Genomic DNA, 20,943 nt, shown 5'->3' on the forward strand with positions numbered 1-20,943 from the left:
ATCCATGTCCTTTGTTGACATGTCTTCAGCAAACTGTTTGCGGGCTTTCTTGTGTAGAGACTTCAGAAGAGGCTTCCTTCTGGGGTGACAGCCATGCAGACCAATTTGATGTAGTGTGCGGCGTATGGTCTGAGCACTGACAGGCTGACCCCCCACCTTTTCAATCTCTGCAGCAATGCTGACAGCACTCCTGCGCCTATCTTTCAAAGACAGCAGTTGGATGTGACGCTGAGCACGTGCACTCAGCTTCTTTGGACGACCAACGCGAGGTCTGTTCTGAGTGGACCCTGCTCTTTTAAAACGCTGGATGATCTTGGCCACTGTGCTGCAGCTCAGTTTCAGGGTGTTGGCAATCTTCTTGTAGCCTTGGCCATCTTCATGTAGCACAACAATTCGTCTTTTAAGATCCTCAGAGAGTTCTTTGCCATGAGGTGCCATGTTGGAACTTTCAGTGACCAGTATGAGAGAGTGTACTGCTAAATTGAACACACCTGCTCCCTATGCACACCTGAGACCTAGTAACACTAACGAGTCACATGACATTTTGGAGGGAAAATGACAAGCAGTGCTCAATTTGGACATTTAGGGGTGTAGTCTCTTAGGGGTGTACTCACTTTTGTTGCCGGTGGTTTAGACATTAATGGCTGTATATTGAGTTATTTTGAGGGAAGAATAAATTTACACTGTTATATAAGCTGCACACAGACTATTTTTCATTGTGTCAAAGTGTCATTTTGTCAGTGTTGTCCCATGAAAAGATATACTTAAATATCTGCAGAAATGTGAGGGGTGTACTCACTGTTGTGATACACTGTACATATACTGTATATATATATATATATATATATATAGCATTTATTTGTGCGCATTTCATAGACGACAGTGTACCCACATGTTTATTTGAGATGCCAAATAACAGATTAAAGCAGATAAAAGTAAGTGTGTGATGACTTCAGATTTCAGTGAAGGCCTCACAGTTCCAGGTCTGCAGAAAAGTACTGAAAAGAGCTGAAATATTTCACTCTGACCTAAGTGTCTTTAAGGAATTTCTTTATCATTTTCAATTAACATGATGTTTTTCAGTGTCGTCACTCTCCAGGACTTTCCAGGGTGTGTCCAAACAGGCAGACAGTGCCAGCCATTACTGCTGAAATTCCCAGTATGGCCAACAGGATCGCCCACCAGTAGGCCTGAAAAACAGAGCAAAATACAGTCGTATTAAAATGTGAAGATGGATGGTGACAGTATAAATGCAAAACAATATATGGACAAAAGTATTGGGACACCTTTCAGCCTCAACAATTGCTAACAGGTATAATAAATCTACTATATACTGAACATTAGATGCGTCCAACAATGCAGCAACAGTTTAGGGAAGGCCCTTTTCTGTTCCAGCACGAAGCAACTCCAGTGGCCCCAGCACCACTGAAAAGCTTTGGAATCAACTGGAACATCAACTCAGGCTTTCTTGACCAACATCAGTGCCCAGCCATAAAAACACTCTTTTGACTGAACGGGCACAAATTCCAACAGACATACTTCAAAATTGGGCGGCACGGTGGCTAAGTGGGTAGCACTATCGCCTCAAAGCAAGAAGGTCCTGGGTTCGATCCCCAGGTGGGGCGGTCCGGGTCCTTTCTGTGTGGAGTTTGCATGTTCTCCCCATGGGTTGCATGTTCTCCCCGTGGGTTTCCTCCGGGTGCTAAGGTTTCCTCCCACAGTCCAAAGACATACAAGTGAGGTTAATTGGAGACATTGAATTGCCTTATAAGTAAATGGGTATGTGTGTGTGTGTGTGTGTATGTGTGTCTGCCCTGCGATGGACTGGTGCCCCATCCAGGGTGTTACTATGTGCCTTGCGCCCATTGAAAAGCTGGGATAGGCTCCAGCACCCCCCTGCGACCCTAACTGGATAAGCGGATAAGAAAATGAATGAATACTTCAAAGTCTGGTGAGAAGCCTTCTCAGGAGAGCGGCTGTTGTTCTAGCTGAAAAGATCACATAGACATTACTTACATTTAATACCATTTGTTTTTAATGGGATGTCTGACAAGCTCATGGTCAGGTGTCCAAATAATTTTGGTCATATTGTGTAGGTAGATTTGGTATCGTAGTAGTGCTCGAACCATGCATGGCTGTGTTCTAATTCTGTTCGCTACACAAACCTTCATCCAGTCCGCAAGATCCTGATATTCACCCAGGTGCAGGAAGGAGTTCTTGAGCCTGGCGATGGGTCCGTCTGCGTCCAGCAGCCGACACGTCTGGAAGTGATCGCAGTAGCCCTGGTTTTCAGAGCATGGAGATCCAGGCACCAACGCCACCCGCATCCTTTTAAAGTACGGTGACAGAACTGAGGAGGTGGTGCTTACACACGTGTTGGGGTCACCTAATAAATAAATACATTTAAAAAAAATCATGAGAAACAAAAGATATCAAAGAAACGTGCTCGCTAAACGTGCTTGTTTTCTTACTCTTGCACAGTAACTGTATTAGAATTGTAAAAGCAGTGCAAAACAAGAAACTACAGCTTAGAAAACATGTCAAGTTTGTTCATGTGTAAAGTTCTTAAAGCAGCAGTCAGTCCACAAACTTTTTAGTAGTTTGAGCCTCGACACACGACTAAAAAAATCCATCCATCATTATCCTTTTAACTTCAGGTTAAATTTTAAGCTCAGGTTGGGTCACAGTGGGTCTAGTTAAGCAGGTAGGGGTAGTTTAGAGCATTCAGTCCACCTCCTGCATGTTTTTGTGATGTGGGAGGGAACAAAGAAAGTAAGAATCAAACCCAGACATCCATTTGTGCTCGCTGCACCACTGTTCCATTTGGCATTGCAGTTCAATGGGTACTTAATTGTGCCATATGTACATAAACACAATTTTGTTTGCTGGGAGTTTGTTGGCCACCTGACCTGACTTGACCTGACTCTGCTGTCTAAAAGATTGGGGGGTTCTCCCATTTACATTTTCGGCATTTAGCATTTATCTAAAGCGACTTACAGTACTGTGACAGTATATAGTCTAAGCAATTCAGAGTTAGGGGCCTTGTTTAAGGGACCAACAGTGGCAACCTCACTGTGTTGGGGTTTGAATCAGCAACCTTCTGCTTACTAGTCCAGTACCCTAAATGCTAGGCTACAACTGCCACTGACCCCCAAACCTCCCACCACCACCACCACCACCACCAACAAGTGGGTGTATGTCGCCCTGAGGTAGACTGGCACTGGATACTGGATGTATTCTCACTTTGTGCCCTGTGTTCAGGGAACGCGTTGGACTCCCTTCCACCCCTTAAGATAAATAAACACATGGATGACTGGGTGATGCTCTGTGATGGATTGGCACCCTGTCCATATATATTCCTACCTTATGCCCAGTTTTAGGTAAGGTTTAGACCAGATGAGTGACCCTGATCAAAATGAAGCAGCTACTGAAGATGAATGAATGAAGTCTGTACTGTTTATAAGGCTTTATGTTTACTGATAATTAGGGCTCTACTTAATTCACTGGAAAATTCACTTAAAATGGACATTGTTTTCACAGATTTCACGGATTTCTAAAGTGCCACATTTCATGACAGTCATACAATTACACTCATAAGTGGAAGCTACAATACACAGCACAGCTACCGTAAGTTTAATGTAAACCTAGAACATCCAGCAACGGTGCAAGACTTCATGTTCTGTCTCAAAGATGAAAATTTTCGTCCATGTTTTGACCCCGCCTCTGCATCCACAGAAATGGTTGTTAGTTTTCCAAACTCAGTTACCCGAGTCGTGTTTTTAGCTGCTTTACACTTTGACATCTTGGACATTTTGACTAACTGAATTGCCGTAGGATTGCTAGGACGCCTCATAGTGTAAATTAACCAGTAAACATGAGGCACTTGGAACACTCGCTAAACACAAACCTTATAGTTTGAATTTCACAGCAAATTGCACATTGCACGGAAAACAGCTCATTTCACCGTCCGTGACGTGAATGTTTACCTCTCTGCTGGCAGCACATGTGGCATTTTTCTTTCTTGTTCTCCCCTGGACAGTCACACTGCTCCAGATTGTGTATCATACACAGAGAGCGAGAGCATTCCTGCAGAACAACACCACAAACCAACACGCAAAAAGCATCAATCATCAAGCCTGATTAACTCTGATTTTCTTATTCCTATCCATCATCCGTTCCTATCCATATTTAACAGTTTATTCTTTCATATTTTTCAGAACACTGAGTCTCTAAAGAGCCACGTGGTTAACATTATAGCTCCACAAGGCCAATTTCACTCACATACACATTATTTATTAGCTGTTATGCTCTAGGGCTGATTCAGAAAACCTGTGATTTAAAGACACATAAAAAAAAAACACTGAAAACCAGCATATTTAGTTTGATGTGTGTGTAGAACGCACCCCGTTAAGACAAACTCGAGTGCCCAGACTGCACACCGTCATGCTTGGCTTGGCAGCGGGTTTAGGACAGGTGGCGGACGATCCCGTACACACACTCTTCCTCCGACAGTCGGACTCGTCCTCACACATCAATCCTGAGGTCTTAAACACACAGCTGGAGCTGCAGCACAGACCCTGACTGGGACTGAGGATGTCAATAAAACATGAGAGACAGATATAAATGTTGGCACATATAAATTACTCTGAAATGTTATGAAATACTACAAAATCATGTTCAGGCCAAAATCATGTCTGTGTGTTTCCTTTACAAGTGTACAAAACAATAAACACGTCCAATACAGTCTAAATATTTTGGTTAATGGAAATTCTAACATGGGTGGCGGGTAAACTACTGTTACTGTAACTGGTATCAGCTGGTATGGAGCTCGGGTGTTGCTCCAGCTTATGACTCTCAGGAGAGCTGTTAACCTGACTGGTCCTCCATAAAAACACAATTGGCCGTGTTTTAGGGAGGGAAGGTCAGACAGGGTCTCTTGTCACTGCCGCTGTGATTTGCGATCTCTGGGACTGGTTCAGGCTCCTGTGTGAGTGTTGAAGGGGTAGGTTTGACACATAGAGCATAGCGTGTGGGAACCCAAAACCAGCAGGTGATAAGAAGAGGCAGTGTGGGTGCCCAGGTGGCACAGGGGGATATCCTGCTAGCACACCAGTGCCGAGATTCTGAACTCCTCGGTTCGAAACTCGGCATTGCCACCGGTTGGCTGGGTGCTATCTAGCAGGCATAATTGGCAGTGCCTGCAGCAGACACGATTCTGCTAGGGCGGGATGACCAGACTATGTGGGTGGGGTCTTCAAACGCTGGGACGCAAAATGGGAGAAAAAAAAAAAAGAGGCAGTGTAATTAAAAACAATAGAAATCTAATCATAGATAAGCGCGTCTTAAAACGGATGGGTCTCAAAGACGTCCCTCTAAGCTCAGTTCAATCGCAAATGTGAGAAGAAAATGTGAAACTTTAACCATGCTGACTGGGTCAGGTCACCTCTTCAGGCTACTGTGACAGACTGTGTAACTATGACGGAGTTGCAGAAGCTAGATGACCAGGCCAAACCCCAAATGCCTACCTGTTCCATCACTTGAAAACAGCCCCAAAACATGTGGTTCTAGTATTAATTCTAATAAAATACTGAAAACGATTCATCAAAAAAGCGATGAGGTGTGACGCCAACCTGCACTGCCTGTTGGGTTTGAGTCGACACTGGACGCCCTGTGGTTCCTTTGAACTGTAGCAGCATGGATCACTCACATTGTGGCCCACGTCACATTCCTCTCCTTTTTCCACAATCCGGTTCCCACAGATCGGCTGATCGCTGACTAGCACGGCAAAACAAACACACAAACAAACTGCTCATGAGATGTTGTAATGAGGCACAATAGACGAGGATGAAGAGGGACGGACATTTTCAGTCATCTCATCAGTGTTAGTGATACACATTAATATCCAGTGTGGTTCTTTAGGTGTGAAAACTACACCCTGATGTACAGGAGAAAGTGGAGAGGAGGATTTGATAGCTCACCTACGAAGCATCGATCCTTTTTTAACTGCAGTAGACGGCTCATGTCCCTCAGGCTGCAGGGGGAGAAACGGTCGCTGTTTTCCTTCACTTCATTCGCAGCGTGCGGGAACATCAGGAACATTCCTTTCCCTCCAGTGATCTCCGGGCCTGCACAGTCCGAGCCCTCATCGTGCTGACACGCAAACACACACACACACACACACACGTGTTTTAAACTTGAGATCAAAACGTGCGTCCAGATGCTGAGTGACCCAGCCTGGACGAATGCTCTGATTTCCACAAGCATTTGTCATGATGATGTAAAAGCTCCATTAATGTTGTAACAGGAGCTCAGTTTTTAATCTGATGCATGACTAGCGTGCTAGAAAACATCAAGACAAAGACTTAAGGCAATTCCAAGCTACACGATATTGCCAAAAGTATTCACTCACCCATCCAAATCATTGAATTCAGGTGTTCCAATCACTTCCATGGCCACAGGTGTATAAAACCAAGCACCTAGGCATGCAGACTGCTTCTACAAACATTAGTGAAAGAACGGGTCGCTCTCAGGAGCTCGGTGAATTCCAGCGTGGTACCGTGATGCCACCTGTGCAACAAGTCCAGTCGTGAAATTTCCTCGCTACTAAATATTCCACAGTCGACTGTCAGTGCTATTATAACAAAGTGAAAGTGACTGGGAACGACAGCAACTCAGCCACGAAGTGGTACCACGTAAAATGACAGGGCGGGGTCAGCGGATGCTGAGGTGCATAGTGCGCAGAGGTCACCAACTTTCTGCAGAGTCGATCGCTACAGATCTCCAAACTTCATGTGGCCTTCAGATTAGCTCAAGAACAGTGTGTAGAGCTTCATGGAATGGGTTTCCATGGCCGAGCAGCTGCATCCAAGCCTTACATCACCGAGCACAATGCAAAGCGTCGGTTGCAGTGGTGTAAAGCACGCCGCCACTGGACTCTAGAGCAGTGGAGACGTGTTCTCTGGAGTGACGAATCTTGCTTCTCCATCTGGCAATCCGATGGACGAGTCTGGGTTTGGCGGTTGCCAGGAGAACGGTACTTGTCTGACTGCAGATTTTGGACAATTTCATGCTCCCAACTTTGTGGGAATACTTTTGGCAATATAGTGTAAGTTGTGCAACTTCTGATAGTAAGTGAAAGCAATTTATGTATTTGGACACCTGACACCTGAAAATTTGGACACCGCTGATAGCACAGCTGGAGATTTGAACCCTGGATCTAACCCTAGGCTAGCGCACTTACCCCTGCTGGTTTTAGATTTGTAAGGCGTGACTCACAGGAGTGCCCAGGCTGTGGCCGAGCTCGTGAGCGAAGGTCAAGTGGACAAATTTGGGGGGGAGGTAGAAGCCGTAGTTCTTCAAGGTGACGAGACCAGTGTTCAGGCTGGACATTCGATCGTCTTTTATGCGGACGGGTCTGGAACAGATTCCTCCCCAATCATCTACAGAGAGCCAAGAGAGGAACGTAGTGAAAAATGGGAATGTTTATGATACCTGAAGGTTCCAATCAGAGTGCTGTGGACTAGCCAAATAAAAAAGATGTTGCTGAATATTCAGCGTAAGAATATAATCAGTGCTTAAAATAAAGTATATAGTAAATATATAAAGAGAAAGAACACCATCAGCGGCTATTAAAAGAAAAAGAAAGGGTGGAACAGCCACTCCACCTCAAAATTCTCACATTTTCATATGTAAAGCAACCTTGGGTATAAGAAAGCCGCTATATACAGTATTTACAACTTATTATTATTAATATTATTACTTGCATCCAATGTGGCTTTCCATGTGGGTTCTGCTATTAGGAATGACAGCAAAAAAGCAAAAATACAGCAAAACGGCACCACACCCCCATCCGAGTTCCTGACACACGATAAAGAATGCCGACATATGTGCCAGCAGAAAAATTTGACTGAACTGTGCTTGGCATTACAGCCTCAGAGAGAGCAAGTAACACAGAAAAGCCAGCAAAGATCTGGGATGATAAAGGACTCCTCCAGCTGCCGATTAAAAGAACCGGCACTGTCAGTCATCTACACCTCCATGCCTCCCTGCTGGCCATTAATGGCATGGCAAGTGAGCATGATACAGTAATCCGTGCCTCCCTGCTGATCTATATGGCGGCCGGGCCTGTTACTGTCTAATCTTATAAATGTCCAGCTGCCTGGGCCGCCTCCATATTAACACCCAGGTGCATATCAGGTTGTGTTATTGTAATGAATTCCTGTCGGCGTTCTTTGCATACATGCTCGGTGTAATACAGTCCACTCTCCACTCTCCAGCTTTCTAAGAAATGGATCAGTTGACAGATTCAACAAGGATTTAGGACTCTCCCACAGTTACTCCGCGGAGGAGACGGGTCCACCGGAGCGGTCTTTGTTTCTCTTACAAGCATTTCCCAGCCATCTGATATATAAAACAATCCAGCGCTGATCACAAACAGATGGGCTTTATCACACCACCACATGGTCATACGGTTCCTCTTGATTCGATAAAGCTGAACCTTGTCGGTGTTATTAATCCCAGAGATCTCTGATCTGTCTATAAAAGCCGGAGACGCACTTATTCACTTGGATCTGTATTGATGGTTCATTGACTATTGGTTATCATAAGACCTTGCTCAAGGGTCCAACAGTGGTACCTTGGTGGTGGTGGGTTTAAACCAGTAACTTTGTGATCACTAGTCCAGTAATTACAATAAATTACAATAATAATAAAAAAAAATAATAATAATAATAAAAAATAAATAAATAAATAAATAAATAAATAAATAAATAAATACATAAATACATAAATAAATAAATAAATAAATAAATAAATAAATAAATAAATAAATAAATAAATAAATAAATAAATAAATAAATAAATAAAACAAGACATTCTATACAGGGTCTGCTTTTCTTGCCCTTGTTTAAACCTCCTAATATCAGTTCCATTACTTTGTGACTTGTGAATGTTCATGTGTGTAAAAGCTTTTCCTAGAAAGTCTTCTTGCTGAATTTGTTCTTCCAAACCCCATGAGAAAAAGTCAGATTTCCTCACTTCGCCTCAAACCTAATGACCTCCACAAATGCACTTTTTTTGGGGTGTGTGTGTGGGTGCACCGTGTGGTGTTGCTGCAGGAACTGATACTCCGTTTTACTGCTCGTAGTCCAGCATACTAGTCCTGTACTACCTGATACCACGGAATGTATCCCACTCTAAATGAGACCTGCTTGGACATGAGATGGCAGATGGACAGCGTGAGGTCCGGTCAGGGTTTTAAGGGGTTACCGTTCCTCCCACTGACCTCATCTTGGCTTTATCAAGCACTTTTTCCACTGGGATCAGACAGAGCCAATTTTGGCACATGATACTCCAATAGGGCCCCCAGGGGGGTACATCCAGAACTAACCGTCCAAAATCCTAATACACAGAGGCACCGGTTTGATTGACCAAGATAATAAATAAAGAGTAATATGTAACCTGCTTGTGCAATCCAAAAGTCTCCAACAACATGTGGTTAGTACATAACTAGCATAAACAACAACTGCAGCTGACTAGCACCTGTGTTCATTTCCACTCCTTAATACATCCTTGTATCAACTCCACTGACAGGTAAAGTGAATAACACCAAGTGAACATTTTATCTTCATAGTTGATGTTAGAAGCAGGAAAAATGAGCGAGCGTGAGGATTTGAGCGAGTTTGACAAGGACTAAATTATGATGGCTAGACAACTGGGTCAGAGCATTTTCAAAACTGCAGCTCTTGTGTGGTGTTCCCGGTCTGCAGTGGTCAGTATCTATCAAAAGTGGTCCAAGGAAGGAACAGTGGTAAACCGGCGACAGGGTCATGGGCGGTCAAGGCTCATTGATGGACGTGGGGAGCCAAGGCTGACCCGTGTGGTCCGGTCCAACAGACGAGCTGAAGAAGTTAATGCTGGTTCTGATAGAAAGGATCTGCTGCTAACATCTTGGTGCCAGGTGCCACAGCACATCTTCAGGGGTCTAGTGGAGTCCATGCCTTGATGGGTCAGGGCTGTTTTGGCAGCAAAAGGGGGACCAATTTACTCCTGAAATATATTAATGCGTTTTCAGGTGGTGCAGCAGTTTAATAGTCTAGCCCACAGGTTCAAATCCCAGTGGTGCTATAGACATAATTGGCTCTTGTCTGTGGCCAAAGCCTGTCGTGCATTCAGTGTTTCCAAGATGAACATTTAATTGGTGCATTTATACAACAACTATACGACCAAAAGTGGATAAACAGAATTTAAATAAAGGTTTTAAATGGAGCTTGTTGGACATTCCATTTTAAAAACAAATGCTACTAAAATAAAGTGACCTCTATGTGACCTTTTCAGCTATAACAACAGTCACTCTTCTGCGAAGTATGTCTGTGGGAATTTGTGCCCATTTAGTCAAAAGAATGTTAGTATGGCTGGGCACTGATGTTGGTCAAAAAGCCTCAACTGATGTTCCAGTTTATTCCAGAGCTGTTTAGTGGGGTTGAGGTTCTGGACAGTGGAGTTCCATCAGACCAAACTCTTTTGCCTACAGAGGTGCAGTCATGCGGAAAAAGGAAGCTGTACTTGCTGTACATTTTTTCCAAATGTAAGGAAGGTAGGACAGAAAGGTAAATGAATCTGGTGCTCTGTGCTGATTGGCCGCACAGATCAGATGTGCTGTTCCGCACATCCTCATTGCTTGGAAAGTGATACACAATTTTTTACATGACATTAAATAAGGACGCCAAGAAAAACATTCAGTAATCTGGAGCAAGCTTGTTTTCCACAACAGGGCAGTAAGCCAGTCATTGCTGTGAGCGTCTAGTGTTACCCATAAGCCCCCCTGAGCAAAACAGTGGGGCCTGGCACTGGATGAATGAAGCCCATTGCTCATAAAGCTGAGAAAATGAGAGGGCTTTGTTGTGATGGATGTGTTGTGCATGAGGGGGGTTAGGTTTACATTCCAGTGCTAGGCCAAGACCAGTTTTTTCCAGTTTTCTTTTTTTTTTTTTTAAGCAGGTACACCACATTTAAGCGTTTTTACTTTCCAGTCATGTGCACGATCAGTGAACCAGTGTGTAAAGTCACGTTAAAGTCATTAGGATGAAAACACTGCGAGTGCAGCAGGTGTGTTTATAGTTCTCTTTCCATGGTAGTTAAGCCACGCTGAAGAATGCGGTCATTCCTTGTTCAAGTTTTGGGGGGGTGAGATGGAGGGTCAGGCCACATTGCACACTTGTCACATGTCACTGTTTGCAGGGGCTCACGCCCACCTTCTTGGCCAATTACATCACACTTAGCCGACAGTGTGATCGCCAGGGGGCAGGTCTCACCTCCTGCAAGGACAACCGAACAAAGCCCAGCGTGCTCCGTCGCCAGCAGCGTGAGATCTGAGTGACATTAATGTACAACAATAAAGAAAGCAAAGCCTCGGACTTTTATTTTTTCTAATCGATTTTCCACGCACTGGTTCAGCAATGTGCTGTGTGACTGTGATTGAGACGAACCTGTCATGCTAAAAAGCGACAGACTGATGCATGAAAGCAATGCATAGGGCAGGGGGTCAAATTCCAATTTCCTGAGTAACACAAGCATCATGTGTGTTCTTAAAGGACCGTAAACAGGTTTCGTATGTCAGATCGTGTGTGAAGATAAACATTACGATCAGATTTGCTGTAATAAGCAATTTCTCAACTACACGTTTTCTATTTGCTGAATTTAGATCCACAAATTTGCCCCCGGGACCATGAGGACGACTCATTTGCTTTACACTATACAAACAAAAATATTGGGACACCTGACCATGAGCCTGTTAGACATACATTCCAAACAACGATCTGATTATAAAACTTATTTTCAGTGGAGAAACAATTTGGCAACCCAACAATTTGTAGTTTGGAATTCAAAGAAACCAACATCGGGCAGCACAGTGGCTCGGTGTGCTTCCCTGATGTGTGTATGTGTGTCTGCCCTGCGATGGACTGGCGCCCCGTCCTGTGTTACTGTGTGCCTTGTGAGTGAAAAACCAACATCACTTCCACCTTCTCCACACACAACAGCTCTACATATGCTACACCAAATAAACACAACAAATTCTGTCATAGATAATTTAATTTATTAGGAAACCGCATGTATTGCCTTTGTAAAAAAATGTTTGCCTGCTGGATACTCAGTCAAATAGTTCACCAAACTTAATTGGTAAGTCAATGTAGCTTATTGAAACAATCCAGGCTTAATTTAAGCCATGGAAAATATAAATCTCACCTATTTTAAACCCTGCCATCAAAGTCAGTTTCTACAGGAACACCATCACAAAAAAAAAATCTATGTTGTTCTTCTTCTTGTACACTCTTTGTAATAACTATAAAAATAGAAAATAGGGTAGTGTCCCCCTCAATATATGGTGTGATTACAGCCTTGACAGGAACCCAGGGACCTGGTGTACCAGAACTGAAATCTTTAGAACTGATTTGATGACCAGTGAACAAAATACAGTTAGTGTTAGAGTGCAGACATTAATGAAAGATAACAGTCTCACCTGGTTTTCCCTCCCAGGCCAGGCCGAGAACACCGTTGAAGTCTCGGTTGGTGAGGAGGTAAGATAGGCAGTAGTTACCCCAGTTCATCTCAGAAAAAACACTCAGCAGTTTCTCAGGGCCAACGTGTGTCTCCTGCAGGGGGTCGTCGGGGGCTTCCTCTGAAACCACCTGAGAAGAAACCAAGACAGAATGTCGTAATGCTGTCGTAGCTTTAGCTTTAATTTGCTTTTGATACATTTTTTTTCTACAATGAGACCTGGGAGGTGAACTTACACTCAGTGATTTCACCTTGAAGTTGATCACGTCGATCCCGTCAAAGTCTGCTTTGTGATAAATGTCATTTACGGCTCTCATGTAAGAGGCGACCTGTGAAAATGTGGTACAAATGAAATATAAATGTATGTTATAATATATTTGAGATGTTACTATAGTGAACACCCAACAGCCACTGGATATTTGAATATACAGCATATATGGTTGAAGGAAAATTCTGGCTTGTGTCATGATCCAGCATATCATGACTTAGTGCTCCCTGTAGAAAACGGCAACTTTAGCTGGACTGTGGCGAGCCAAGTCAAGTGAGGTCTGATGTAATGCCTGAGAGGGACAATATTAAAATGACGGGTAGAAAATGACAAATGATCCGCGCTGGCCTGGATAAAGTAGTGTTACTCCATCACTCTGAGAGATGCAGCAGTTATGAAACTGTAGTTCAATCTGTAGCACAGAGTGAATACTGTAAATGGAAACGAGCTCAGAAATGTCAAAATGTGGTCTGTAAAGCTCTGAGTATAAATATGAGCAGATGCTACATTTATTAGCATGTGCTGCAGCAGATCTGTAATATTGGTAAACAAACTAATGTAGGACAGTGTAAATACTGTTAATGTAAATGTTATCAATTAACGTTAAATAAAACAGCTTTTTAACATACAGCAGCTTTAAATGTCAAAATCTAGTCTGTAAAGCTCTAAATTTAAATATGAGCAGATGCTACATTTACTAGCATGTACAGCATGTGCTGCAACAGACCTGTAATGATAGTAAACAAACTATTGCACACAGTGAATATTTGGAAACAAGCTCAGCAATGAACTTCATTCAGATGTTGTTAAAGTAGTAAATACTTGCATAACAGCGAGTAATAAACACTAATATAAGTTACCACATACAGTATTGTGTGCAAACACAGGATGTGGATGTGACATTCCTACGCACCACGCCGCACACAGCTCTTATCTTTAGCGTACATAACCTTGATTAATGTCCATATTTTGTGTGATTTAGTTAGACGAGAACGACCTGTCCCCAGAGGGAAGGTAAACAACTTGATTCAACTTTGGAGACTTTAAAAGATCCTCCCACCATTTATAAAAAGTCCAACTGAGCCAAAAAGAGAGCTGTACATAATCTGAGGTATGAAAAATAATCACACTGTAATACAAACATCCAGAAATGATCGACAGTGTGACTACAGGGTGATGAGAATAATCCCGTTTCCAATCATTGTTTGATCACATTTGGGTTGAATGACCGACGCGTATTGAATTTTTTGATCACCTGGGCTACGACGGCCTCGATGCTGCCAAATCTCTGATAAAACAAATAGTCGACGTGCAGATGGAGGAGGCAGGTGGTTTTGGACTGGTCGACTGTCCGCTTTGACCTGGGCATCGGGCCATCCTGTGGGTCACAGCACACACACACACACACACACACACACACATAAAATCACATTTGTTTGAATAATATTAACTGAGTCAAAATCTGAACCCATATAGATGGTCGGACAGGTAGATAGATAAATAGATAGACAAACAGATAGAGTGACAGACAGATAGACAGACAGACAGACAGACAGACAGACAGACGGACAAACAGACAGACAGATAGATAGACATATAGATAGACAGGTAGATAAATAAACAGACAGACAGACAGATAGATAGACGGATAGATAGATAGATAGATAGATAGATAGATAGATAGATAGATAGATAGATAGACAGACAGACAGACAGACAGACAGACAGACAGACAGACAGACATATTGACAGACAGACAGACATATTGACAGACAGACTGACAGACAGACAGACAGACAGATAGATAGACAGATAGACATATTGACAGACAGACAGACAGACAGACAGACAGACAGACAGACAGACAGACAGACAGATAGATGGGTAGATAAATAAACAGACAGACAGACAGATAGATAGACGGATAGACAGACAGATAGATGATAGATAGATAGACAGATAGACATATTGACAGAGACAGACAGACAGACAGACAGACAGACAGACAGACAGACAGATAGATAGATAGATAGATAGATAGATAGATAGATAGATAGATAGACAGATGATAGATAGATAGATAGATAGATAGATAGATAGATAGATAGATAGATAGATAGATAGATAGATAGATAGATAGATAGATAGATAGACAGACAGGTAACTTTTATACAGCTAAATAATGACGAAGTTCATTCATGGTTACAAGCTGCTGCTGGACTTTAAACTAAACTAAATCCTTTTTAGTTTCATTACAACTCATCCTAATAAAGGTCAGTGTGGGTTCAGAAGCAAATTTTTAAACAGCCATGGTCAATTGTAATGTCCTTTTAAAAAACCTTAACACACCCTCTACAGGAAAGAAACGTAAATATCTGCACAACTAATGCACAAAAAGTACTGGGACACCCCTTCTAATTATTGAATTCATGTGTTTCAGCCACAACAATTGCTAACACGTGTAATAAATACATTTTGCAGCAACAGTTCTTGTTCTTGCACAACTGTGGCTCTATAAAGACATCAAGAAAAGCTCGGTTTAGAGCAACTTCAGTGTCCTGCACAGAGCCCTGACCTCAACCTCACTGAACAGCTCTGGAATGAACCGGAACATCAACTAAGGCTTTCTTGACCGACATCAGTGCCCAGCCATACAAACAGTGTCATCTTCTCAGAAGAGCGACTGTTGTTATATCTGACAAGCTCACACAGAGGTCACTCTATTATAATACTATTTGCTTTTGAAATGGGACGCCCAAACAAAACTCTGTGTAATCGGCTGAACACGGAGCAAAAGGATGCTGATTCAGGTTTAGCTGAAGGGCTGTGTCTCAATCCATACACAAAATCCTATAAAAAACATTACTCGAATTTCCCTCATGGGGATCAGTAAAGGAAGGAATTTTATCTTATCTTATTTTAACAAGAAAAGTATTAAATATAAAACATGCACATGCCACATTTTGTTGTTTATTGTCACTGTTTATCTCAGTAAATAAAACGTCATTGTGCATTAAAACGTACAGAGTTTATTTCATGTACAGAATGTGTCGACTTATCTTCACTTTTAACCTATTTTCAATTTATCATTTCTAAGGGAAAAAACACCGGGCAGCCAGTCTCTGGTCTCCTCTAAATTAACGGGTGTTTATCTGATTAAACAACAATTCATTCATGTGGTCAAATCAAGCTGTAATTAAGCACTTTGTGGTTTAGGACACTCCCAGGAAGGGAGTGGATGCGGCCGGGTGGAACACTGTCATCCTGTCTGAATATAGTGAGCACAAAATAAGGCAGAAGAAGTGTGTGTGTGTGTGTGTGTGTGTGTATGTGTGTGTGTGTGTAAAATGTCTGAATGTTAGGTCATGTCTGACCTGTCTGTGGTTTTGGATGACGCTGTAAAGTCGGTCTGTAGCACAGAATCCAGCACGGTTACGTCCCAGTGAAACATTATCTACATACACACACACACACACACAGAGGGAGAGGGAGAGAGGTATACACTGGGGTTACTATCAGCCAAACGAATATACACGTCTGAACCAACACATTTTAAATAAAAGCTACATGTGCTGTATGATGAGAGTGAGAGTGGGAGTAAACAAATCAAATCCTTCAGCTGTGAGGACTGTTTTACAGTGTGTACAATTACTCAACATGATAGATATAATAAACAAGATTTGATATAATAAACAAAACTCGCTGTATTGGGCTGCACATGGAGCAGAGAGGATAAAGATTCAGCTTCAGCTGAAGGGCTGTGTCTCAATCTACACTCAAAACCCTATACAGTGTGCTCGAAATCCAGTAGTCTTGCCAAGGGTTCAAACATTAAATATAAGATATTTGTACAACAACAGCTCTGCTCTGCTCCCAGTCCATCCTGCTCCAGTTTCATTCTGATTTATGTACATGTGATGCTTTTTATCCATTTAATTAGTTGTATTTTTTTTCTCATTCCAGATTTTCTACAAAACCAAAACATTTGAAATGCACGCTTAATCATGAAGGCCTCCCAGGATAGAAGTTGCCGGAAAAGTCACGTAACGACGTTCCTCGTGTGAACAGTCGTAAACCTGGAGCACAGAATCATCTAACAGGAATCTCTCCACACAAATAAACAGATGCAGGATGTGTAAACAACTCCACACATGTGGCTGCAGGTCTGAGACTCTTTATAACATTTGATCCACGATAGTTCATTTGAAGCGGACCGAGGAGGCTCTTCCTGGATCAGTGAAGTCCCCCGAAACATGAGAGGACTACGGTTACTGTCGGACACTGGCCCACTTACAGAATTACTTCCAGACTGTGGGTTAATTTCGAATGATTCTGCATTTAAAACAAACTATCACTAAGACCTCAAAAATACTGGAGGTATTTATCAGACCGTCTGCACTGAGGAGGAGGAGAAGAAATGAAATGAAAACATTCCAAATCCTGCAGCATGAAATGATTCGTTACACCCCTGATCATTAAAATATAGTTTTAAATTTATGTTTTATCTAATTCAGAATATCAGTAGCTAAGTAAGGAAGGAAGGAAGGAAGGAAGAAGGAAGGAAAAAGAAAGAAGGAAGAAAGGAAGGAAGCAAGCAAGGAAGGAAGGACAGAAAAGAAGGAAGGACTGAAGGAAGAAGAAAGGAAGGGGAAGGAAGGAAGGAAAAAAGGAAGGAAGAAGGAAGGGGAAAAGGAAGGGGAAGGAAGGAAGGAAGAAGGAAGGGAAAAAGGAAGGGGAAGGAAGGAAGGAAGAAGGGAGGAGGGAAGGGGGGAAGGAAGGAAGGGGAAGGGGGGAAGGAAGTGGCCTACACAGAACCCCGACACCTTCAAAATAAGTTGGACCATTGATAAACTAGTCCTGCTCATCCAACATGGCCTTACAAATGCCTTTACTTTACTGAATGGGCACAAATTCCCACAGAAACACTTTTCTCAGAAGAGTGGAGACTGTTGTAGATGCAAAGGAAGTGGGGTTTGAAATAATAATGTCCATCATTTTGGAATAGGATGGCCCACAAGCTCAGTGTCGGGTGTCCAAATAATAAAGCAGTGAGATGATCTCTCTCAGCTGTTGTGACGCTCCATGGTTGCAACACACCTCGAACACTTGAATCTATAAGTGGTGTTTATGTAACTAATCACAGCTAAAGAAATTGAAGGATCATTACTGAGTCCCAGTAATCTTGTCTTTCTCATTCTCCAGAATCACGTACCAATATCATCCTCGTGGTAGATGATGGAGTGATGATCGGACCGCTCAGCAGTCGAGTTATACAGAGACTCGACGTAGAACGTGCCATTTGAGGTTTTGATGACGCCTTCAAACTGGCCATCAAGGACTGAACCCTCACATGAAGATCTGTCATCATCTATGTTTAAGCAGAAAAAAATATATAATTTTACTTTTCATGTATAAATATATACACCAACCTGGCATAACATTATGACAGCTGAAGTGAATAACACTGATTATCTCTTCATCACGGGACCTGTTAGTGGGTGGGATATATAAGACAGCGGGTGAACATTTTATCCTCAAAGTTGATGTTAGATCTCCAAAACTGCAGCTCTTGTGGGGTGTTCCCAGTCTGCAGTGGTCAGTGATGAGTTTGAGGTGTTGACTTGGCCTCCAAATTCCCCATATCTCAATCCAATCGACCATCTGTGGGATGTGCTGGACAAACAAGTCCAATCTATGGAGCCCCCACCTCACAACTTACAGGAGTTAAAGAATCTGCTGCTAACATCTTGGTGCCAGATACCACAGCACACCTTCAGGGGTCTAGTGGAGTCCAAGCCTCGATGGGTCAGGGCTGTTTTAGCAGCAGTAGGGGGACCAACGCAATATTAGAAAGGTGGTCATAATGTTATGCATAATCGGTGTATATAGGCCAGTGGTTTATTGACATTTGTCAGCTGGGCCACAACAGCGGACTAAACCCGGTCCTGTGGGTGCACACTCACTAATGTATATTAACTTTTTACAACTTCATACACACACCGATGTCTTTGTACCTTCCAGCTTTCCTGAGTAGACGTGAGAGAGGTCGCCCCTCCGTGAGCCGTTTTCAGACAGGACCTTGAAATCATCGGCAAATCCTTCAAAGTCTCGCTTGAGTCGTAAATGGAAAAGCCTGTGATAAAGCAGTGATTTATGAAGCATCTTATGACAAAGCTAAACAGAAGTCTGTGGTATAAAGAGGTTGTAGATAAAGTGCACTAACTTCTGATAAGCCTCAAAGTCCAAGTGCAGCTCCTGGGAGTCCGGGTCGATGTGGCGCTTCAGTCTGTGGTGCTGCTGATGTACAGCAGTTTTGTCGTAAGTGAGGGTCTCGTAGTACTTCAGGTACGGTCGGACATCTCTGGTGTCATCTACAGTGAACAGAGTTTCATGCAGAGTCTGTCAGAGTGAAAACTTACAGTTTATGTCTTATAAGTTGGGACAGGCGGGTTATTTAGCTGTGATGTAACATTCTCGCTATAGTCGGGCCTTCCTGGTCTGAACTGCACCACATGTTGATGTATGTTGATGGATAAATTAGTTGTGCGAAGTACTGTTCATGTTGTATATCTGCCTTGTAGCCTGTTTTGGGTGGACTCCAGACCTACCACAATCATGACCAGGTGTAAGCAGTACGAGAAAAAAAAGGATAAATTACGATAAATCAGCACATTTGTCATAAGTACGAAAAGAGAACAAGTAAAAAGAGGGAAAGTACATCGATCAGCCATAACATTAAAACCACCTCCTTGTTACTACACTCACTGTCCATTTTATCAGCTCCACTTACCATATAGAAGCACTTTGTAGTTCTACAATTACTGACTGTAGTCCATCTGTTTCTCTGCATGCTTTGTTAGCCCCCTTTCATGCTGTTCTTCAATGGTCAGGACCCCCACAGAGCAGGTATTATTTGGGTGGTGGATCATTCTCAGCACTGCAGTGACACTTACATGGTGGTGGTGTGTTAGTGTGTGTTGTGCTGGTATGAGTGGATCAGACACAGCAGCGCTGATGGAGTTTTTAAACACCTCACTGTCACTGCTGGACTGAGAATAGTCCAACAACCAAAAATATCAAGCCAACAGCGCCCCGTGGGCAGCATCCTGTGACCACTGATGAAGCTCTAGAAGATGACCGACTCAAACAGCAGCAATAGATGAGCGATCGTCTCTGACTTTACATCTACACAAGGTGGACCAACTAGGTAGGAGTGTCTAATAGAGTGGACAGTGAGTGGACACGGTACTTAAAAACTGATCCACTCAAACCAACATAACACACACTAACACACCACCACCATGTCAGTGTCACTGCAGTGCTGAGAATGATCCACCACCTAAATAATACCTGCTCAGTGGTGGTCCTGTGGGGGTCCTGACCATTGAAGAACAGCATGAAAGGGGGCTAAAAAAGTATGTAGAGAAACAGATGGACTACAGTCAGTAATTGTAGAACTACAAAGTGCTTCTGTATGATAAGTGGAGCTGATAAAATGGACAGTGAGTGTAGAAACAAGGAGGTGGTTTTAATGTTATGGCTGATCGGTGTATCTTGGCTTGCGTAAAGATTTCTTCATTATTGTTTCAGACAGTGGAAAAGCAAACTGTAGTCATGAGCAAATGTATGAGCATGAACCAGGTCTGGGAAAAATCAGTAAAATGAATAAGAGCAGAGTTTAAAACATGGTGTGTTTGGAAAAAAGGCAGCTGCAAGAAAGCACTGATGAACAAGCACCATACAAAGCTCTGACTGATCCAACAGTAACACGTTACCCAAACTGTACTACAATACTTAGACAAAACAATAACCCATATATTCCTTTCTGTTTTAGTTTAACATGCATCTGGAGGACAAGTTCAGACAGGCCGCCCTTTCACACATCACTCCGGTTTCACTACAGGCCAAAGAGCTTCGTCCACACTCCCTCCACAGCCAGCAACCTTAAAATCAATGTCACACGTGAAACGAGACAGAAGATGAGCTGTCCTACCTGCACAATGAACCACACACAGGAGCAGAAAAATACACGTGAAGATCTTCAGAGCGCTCTGATCCTCGACTGCCATGTTCACTGACTGATTAGCGGAAGATGTTATAGAAAGGAAGGAATGCATGAA

At 42.8% G+C, this 20,943-nt stretch overlaps 1 protein-coding gene across 1 annotated transcript; it reads right to left on the reverse strand.

Moving 5' to 3' along the window:
- Nucleotides 1–892: 892 nt before the first annotated feature.
- si:ch1073-396h14.1 (disintegrin and metalloproteinase domain-containing protein 10) lies at nucleotides 893–19,440 on the reverse strand. The gene is made up of 15 exons (XM_063013378.1): nucleotides 19,432–19,440; nucleotides 19,047–19,222; nucleotides 18,838–18,956; nucleotides 18,036–18,191; nucleotides 16,198–16,277; nucleotides 14,079–14,201; nucleotides 12,792–12,884; nucleotides 12,518–12,686; nucleotides 7,276–7,439; nucleotides 5,979–6,150; nucleotides 5,631–5,775; nucleotides 4,404–4,587; nucleotides 3,987–4,086; nucleotides 2,166–2,386; nucleotides 893–1,190 (listed from the first exon to the last, which is right to left on the reverse strand). The coding sequence occupies exons 1-15, from the start codon at nucleotides 19,438–19,440 to the stop codon at nucleotides 1,089–1,091; spliced, it is 2,013 nt and encodes a 670-aa protein (XP_062869448.1). The 3' UTR covers nucleotides 893–1,088.
- Nucleotides 19,441–20,943: the final 1,503 nt, after the last annotated feature.

The sequence above is a fragment of the Trichomycterus rosablanca genome, chromosome 17, assembly GCF_030014385.1.
Source record: "Trichomycterus rosablanca isolate fTriRos1 chromosome 17, fTriRos1.hap1, whole genome shotgun sequence".
Lineage (NCBI taxonomy): Eukaryota > Metazoa > Chordata > Actinopteri > Siluriformes > Trichomycteridae > Trichomycterus > Trichomycterus rosablanca.